General features: G+C 31.1%; 1 protein-coding gene across 2 annotated transcripts; it reads right to left on the reverse strand.

Annotated features, from left to right (window-relative positions):
• Nucleotides 1-259: 259 nt before the first annotated feature.
• Nucleotides 260-3738, reverse strand: LOC124831279 (putative folate-biopterin transporter 2). Of its 2 annotated transcripts, XM_047305214.2 has the most exons (6): nt 3643-3738; nt 3027-3555; nt 1552-1811; nt 1368-1463; nt 1129-1299; nt 260-1006 (listed from the first exon to the last, which is right to left on the reverse strand). In XM_047305214.2, exons 2-6 carry the CDS (start codon nt 3406-3408, stop codon nt 404-406), a joined length of 1512 nt encoding a protein of 503 aa, XP_047161170.2. In that variant the 5' UTR covers nt 3409-3555; nt 3643-3738; the 3' UTR covers nt 260-403. The 2 variants fall into 2 exon arrangements, with proteins under 2 accessions (XP_047161170.2, XP_047161169.2); XM_047305213.2 differs by lacking the exon at nt 3643-3738 and having other exon boundaries at nt 3027-3401.
• Nucleotides 3739-7001: the final 3263 nt, after the last annotated feature.

The following is a 7001-nucleotide window of genomic DNA, read 5'->3' on the forward strand; positions in this document are numbered from 1 at the left end:
TGTTTAAGATATATGTATTAGGTATCACACTAATTGCATAAGAACTCATCATTTTTTAAAGTAAAAATAAATATCACAAATAAAGTAATACAAAAGATCAATCTCTAGACTTATATATATATATATATATATATATATATATATATATATATATATATATATATATATATATATATATATATATATATATATATTTCACCTAACATATTTCTCATTTATGTGAAATTTCCAAGTCAAAATAAATTCCTACCAATATCTCTTCACAGAATCATCTTAGATTTTTATTTATTTATTATTTTTGTCATTAAATGCATACAAATTGCAATTGTAATGCTACACTAGCTTGGTAATTTCGTGTGTTTGGAATTGAGAGTGCAAAAGAATGTCTCTAACTTTGATTGAACTATTTACCATCAACACTGTGTACAAGGGACACCAATTCAACATTTTTGGAGTCTGAGGTCTCAACGACCACCTCGGAATCAACGGTTTCAGTTGTTGGGAGAATGGAAGAGTTGTGGTCAGCTCTAGGAACCAAAAACAGCAGCCAAAGTGGAGTGATCCTTAAGATGTTCCTGATCAAAATAGCCAACCAAATATTATCAAACCTTGTTCTTGTGATCCTCAGAATGTGGAGAACAAAGCCACCACCCCATGCTGCAGAGAGAAGTCCAACATTATCAATTGACATCAAGAGAGCAAAAAAGGTTCCTTCAATGCCTGAGGGACACAGCTTTGAGCTAAGCACCAGCATAGGCATCCACTTTAGCCTGTTCGTCATTTGGGCTATGCTTTCAACAATCACAACAAACACATAATCTGCTATGCCAAACTTCAGGTTCCATCTCAATACCAGAACCAGATCAAGCATCCCTGACAGACCATATATCAACTGAGTCCAGAACAGCAAGTTCCTGAATGCGTATTCCTTCAGAGCATACTGATATAGGATTGCACCTAAAAGTGACCCCATTGAACTAATTGAAAATATAAAACCAACACTCTCCTGTGTAACAAATATTAATTCATCACATTTAGTTTCTTCAAAAACTTCACTGACAAAAACAGCTTCTATCAGATTTTTTTTTTATCCAACCATAACATTGATGAATGAATCAAGCCAAATACCTGCGAGAAAGATGGTCCGCCCTTTGATTCTGTATACCAATAAAACATTCCTTCACGAACATCCAAACTCAATGTAATGGATAAATACATGTATAAACAAGGCCTCCATACATCTTCACTCTTCAATGTAGTCCACATGGCCTTGGAAGCATCAACAAAATTTTGTTTCACCTATACACGACATGGAAACTCAGTTTATGCTTGTATTAGGACCATGGAATGACATGAACTAGTTATACCTGTCTATATGATGTGTGGTGCATGCGAGGCTCATAAAGCAGAAAACCAACAGAAACTACTAGTCCAGCTGGGATAGTCATCAAACCAAACACCCCCTGTGACCAAAAATGCTCTCTTAGTACAGTGTAAAAGACAATGAAAATTTTGCATGTTTTACGGTTGAAGGGTTTTTCAGAGGCTAACCATTGGGCCTATAAGGTGAACAAAGACTCCACTGATGAAGAAACCAAATAGTGATCCAATGGAAGAACTGGCGGCACATAAACTTTGCATATCAGCTGCAAGTGAAGGATGAGAGATACTGTTCTGTGCCACACAAGCATCAATGGTTACATCTGCTATTGCCACCCCAGCACTTCCAGCCGTTAATGACAGAAGGGCCAACACAAGATGCAGGTTTTCATGCAAAGATAACAAAAGCATGGAAACTACTCCTATGATACCTGAAACCATCAAAGAGGGAAAAAATTCAGGCTACTATGTCAGTGAAGCAATTTCTGAAGCTCTTCCATACTTACACGGCACCATTAATATGTGATAAAGTACATAGTTAATTCTCAAGAAGAAACTCATTACATGCAAACAATCCTGGTTGTTAGTTGTAACCCTTCTAAGGTTGTTTGAAGAAAAGCTAATTACTCTCATGCTTAATACACATTGTTATAAAGTAAAAGTAAAAAATTGATCTTCCTAATTTTACATCATTTCCAAGTTCTATGATATGTCAAGAAGCAGTTACTTAGTATTGGGAATCCAAATATGAGTCTAAATTCCACATTAAGTAAAAATGAAGGAGTTGAACACCATATATGGATGAAGACCCATAAACTCATTACCTTATAATTTTGGATTGGGTGGTGTTAATCTCTTATATGTGAGTTGGTTCATGTTTCATTAGTATTGTACTTTTCAATAATCCCTTCTCGAAAGACCTATCAATAATAACAAATTGCAGTTTTTTTAGGCAACCTTGCACTTTGATAGATGTGTTTAGTCTTATTTAAACTAGAGACTGACCAATGTAAGACTTGGATCGGAAATTTCTATCTTATACGTTAGTTTTGTAAAACTGAAGTAGACCTAAGACTAATTTTAACATGGTATCAAATCTATACTATATTGCTGGACACACTCCAAGGCCATGGTAGTCCTTATCCCCCAGTACTTTGGAAAGTCATCAAAATCTATTCTGATATTGCTTACTTTTTGAGTCTACATAGATATGTCTTAAATGCAGTTTATAAAGCTAGGACAACGCTCACACCTCACAGAATCACTTTTCCAGCCCCTAAAACAGTGTATTGGAAATGGGCTAAATTTAACTCAACCTTAAAGTTAGTACAGAGGAAGATTGTCAAACTATATAAGGAATATTTTGACCATATTCCTATCCAATTAGAGAGACATTTATCACTGCTGAGCTTCCACTCTGTATATTGAGCTTAAAAGCTACAGCATTGACAGCTTATCATTCATTTAAATCTTTCAAACTGATACAGATCTTGGAAAAACATTCAGACGTAAAGGGTACAAGGAAAAGCAAAGCTGCAAAAAATTTAAAAAATTACTAAAACTCCAACCTAAAACAGTAATTGATTTGGAATATAAGTAACCTAACTTAGGAAGATCAGAGAAGAAGTGCATAATGCATTATATACCAGCAAAAATGAAATAAGGTCTCCTGCGATACCCAAAAAATGGGAGAACATCAGTGAGAAGACCCCAAATAGGTTTCACAACCCAAGGAATGGATGTGATTCCTTTATAAATCTGAGCCTCCGATGGCTGCACCTTCTGAACATCTTTCATGTAATACTTTGTGCCAACTTCAGCAAGAGCTACACCAAGTCCTTGGCTTATTCCGTAAATAACCACCACCCCAAATACAAAGCTCCAATGCATTTCCCCAGAAAGCATGCTAAACCATTGGATGGGGAGGCAAAAACAGTCCCAAAACCCCCTTTTGGGTTTATATTCTTCCACAGATTCACCATATGGCTCTTCCTGATTCCCCTCCTCCTGCATTATCACACCTTTCATGCACCCTTCACAGCAATGATTAAATCACCTTCAAAGAAATTCCTCCAAGATTTCTTCTTTCAACTACACATGATTCGAATCTAACACTGTCAAGTCTAAGATCAACGTTTCTCCCTGATTTCAGTTTCCAGACAAATGATGAAGGGACTTTGAAAAGCAAACAGCTTGCTGGATCAGTAGACAGTTGAAAAAGGAAACAAAGAGAAGAATAAAATCAAGGGAAAGGAAACGAACATGAGTTTGAGGCGTATGACAGCAAGTTCACACCACTTGGTTCTTACCTTGTGGTTCTGAGTCTATTGGTGAAATCTTAAAAGAGGCTAAAGGACAAGTCAACATTAACCTTTTGAGATAATAAATGGGTATTTTGATTATTCCCCTATCCGACGAATCAAAAGAGAAAACGTCAAATTTACATATATTTTTTCTTCATTTTCCCTATATTAATGTTTCTCTTTCTTTTTTCCTTTTACTAAGTTTTGAGCAACCATGCCAAACCAAGAAGCTTCGTTCAGATTTAACATTTTCCCTACCCATAACAGTTGATTTTCTGAAAGTTGTAGTTTAAGGTAAAAACAAATAGTGCTTGTGAATTCACCGGACATATATGTTTGATAGTTATCAGAGGGAAAACAGTTTTGTTGATTTTGAGATCGTGGAGCTACGCCATTGGTGCAAACAGTGAAACCGAGGCCCCACATCGGTAGGATCTTGTTGCCACCTTGCTGACGTTCCATTCCAAAAGTTTTTGGAGTGCAAAAGCAAAAGACATAACTAAGTTTTGTTTCATATAAATTAGTTTTGAAAGATATCAAACGTATGAGTCAACTATTTATATAGATTATAGAAATATCTAAAAGAAATCAAAATTTTTTTTATGTAAAAGTATTATCTTTAGACTTTATTTGAATTGAAAAAGTAGTGTGTATATATATATATATATATATATATATATATATAATTTTATAATATTTTATTAAAAAATATATATTTTTATATCCCTTGAAGCTAATTTAAGTTACCACAAAATTATTTTCATTTCTCATGTTTACTTCACTAGAAAGGGTTAAGTTATTGAAGAAATGGTGTTCTTCAAATTTTTAAAATAAATTTATAGGGTTGAGATAAACTACAATATTGAACTGAAGTTTTTGAAATTGCATGTTTTTACGCTTTTGAAATAGTATTATAATCTAATCTATTTAAAATAATTCCCACTTTACCATAACAATAAATAAATGACTTCATCTATTTATTTTATGTCTCGGATATACTACCTTACTTTTGTTTTTTACTTTGCTGTCTTCTTTTTCTTCAATTTATTTTACTCTCATTTTTAGCTTTTTTTGTTGTCACATTCTTATATTTGCCCCTGTTTGGTCTAACGTCAATGTTAGTAAGTAATATTACATTATTATATGATGTGTCAATGTGCAATGGTGATTAGGTGAGAGACCATAATATATAAAAGCTTAGGATAAGTTAATGTTAAAACTGTAATAGTTTATTTATGAGTCATGAAGTTAATGATAATCATAACTTACAAAATTAACATTTTAAAACTATAATAAAATCAAATATATTTAATACATCTTAAAATTAATCATAGTCATAATTATTCATTTTATAATCAATCATTATTATTATATGACTTAATTAATAATCTAGTTTTTTTATATTTAAGATGATGATTAACTTTAACTTTTTATATTTTTTTTTACTTGAATCTTTATATATTTTTATTTCATAGAATCTTAATATTTATTTTAAACAAAGTTCATTTGACCATTATCTCAAATTGATAGTAATTTTTTTTACCACATGTATCACATGTCAAAATCTAAAAGGTAATATACATGTCAAAATATTTGAAAGATGTCTGTACAAATTTGGAATGTGTCATGTATCAAATTAGAGAGGTCCAAAGATAGAAGATTATCCAAATTTTAACCTATAACCCCTTTTCATATAGGATTAACCTCAATATAATGGAAAAAAATCAAATTGATTCTATTTAAAAAATATTGAGATTCAATTAAGTAAAAAAATATTGAAACTCAATTAAGTAAAAAAAATAAAAACCAAAATGAAAAACTTAAATATATAAATTACTAATTAAACTTTATTAATTTTCTAAAATGCTTTTTTGACATCATAGAGAAGTTAAATTCATATTTATTAGTATTTTTCTAGATCATCCTTCCATCATCATAACACGAAGTTAATGTTATTGGTTTCTCAATCATAAGGTCTTTGAGTACTTCTATCTCTAAATTAGGTCAACTAAGTCACTAATATACACAAACTCTTTTTAAGCTCATAATATATATATATATATATATATATATATATATATATATATATATATATATATATATATATATATATATATAATTGTTCTTTCCAACTTTGTTATTATTATGTCTTTTTTTATCTACTTTTTAATTATTCATTCACAATAACCACACTTTTTTAATTCATGTTTATTTTGTTACTTTTTTTTCTTTAATTTATGCTTATTTTGTTTTTGTTATTGGAAAATTTTCAAATTTTGATTTAACTCTTAATTTGTTGGAGCATTGGATTGATTTTCAATTTATATGTTCTTTAAAGAGAACTGAAATTGTAGTTTGGTATGTTTAGACTTAGAAGTTTTAATGATAATTTGTTTTTGTTTTTTATTTCTTTTATGCTTTAAGGCTTAATTACTTGTTTGATCTCAAGTTTAGTTGGAAAGTTTCAAGTTGTTCTTTACTTAGACTTTTATTTTAATCGAGTCCCAAGTTTTATTTCTCCAATTGTTAGTAGGGGAAGTTGAACCCACAATTATCCCACCCTCCCTTTTAACTTTACCACTAAGCCAACTTGGCCATTGTAGAAATAGATTGGCCTAGTTTCTCAACTAAGAGGGGGTGAATTGGTTTTGTTTAATAAAAATTGTTTTTTCAAAAAACTTTTCAAAGTCTTTGAATCTTTCTTGGAATGCAAGCAAATAAAGAATGTAAGGAAATAAAGGAGTGAAAGAATAGAAAGATCAACACCATAGTTTATACTGGTTCGGCCTCAAATGCCTACATTCAGTTTCCTTTCAATCAACTTGAGATTGAAAGTAAATCCACTATATAGATCGAGTTTTATAGCAAGAAATACAAAGACACTCTCTCAATGTACTCTTCTTTCTAACTCCAAATCTACTATAGTAAACACACAGAAAAAACAATCTTCTTTCTGTAATCCCTTTAAGATACCACATTCAAAGTAATCAGAACTCTACAAGTTCTCTTCCTAACCAGCAACAACAGGGAAATCACAAGTTTATAATAGATGTCTTCATTCCATGTATAAGAAAGTTTAGCTCATGGATCGTCTTATAACTATCTAGCTTATTGTTTGGTTATGGGTTTGATTTGGTCTGAAGGTTTTTTTTGTTTCTTTTTTTCTCATTTTTTAATGACATCTTCATGAATTTATAAAAAAAATATACTGAAAACGCAAATCTAATTTTCATTATTTACAAAAACTTATTAGATTAAAACCGTTATAGTGTCACAAACGTGATTAACTTTTACTCAGGATTTTAGAAAAGTGGGTGA

This window comes from Vigna umbellata, chromosome 1 (genome assembly GCF_029865625.1).
Source record: "Vigna umbellata cultivar VRB3 chromosome 1, Vumbellata_1.0, whole genome shotgun sequence".
In the NCBI taxonomy this organism is placed as follows: Eukaryota; Viridiplantae; Streptophyta; class Magnoliopsida; order Fabales; family Fabaceae; genus Vigna; species Vigna umbellata.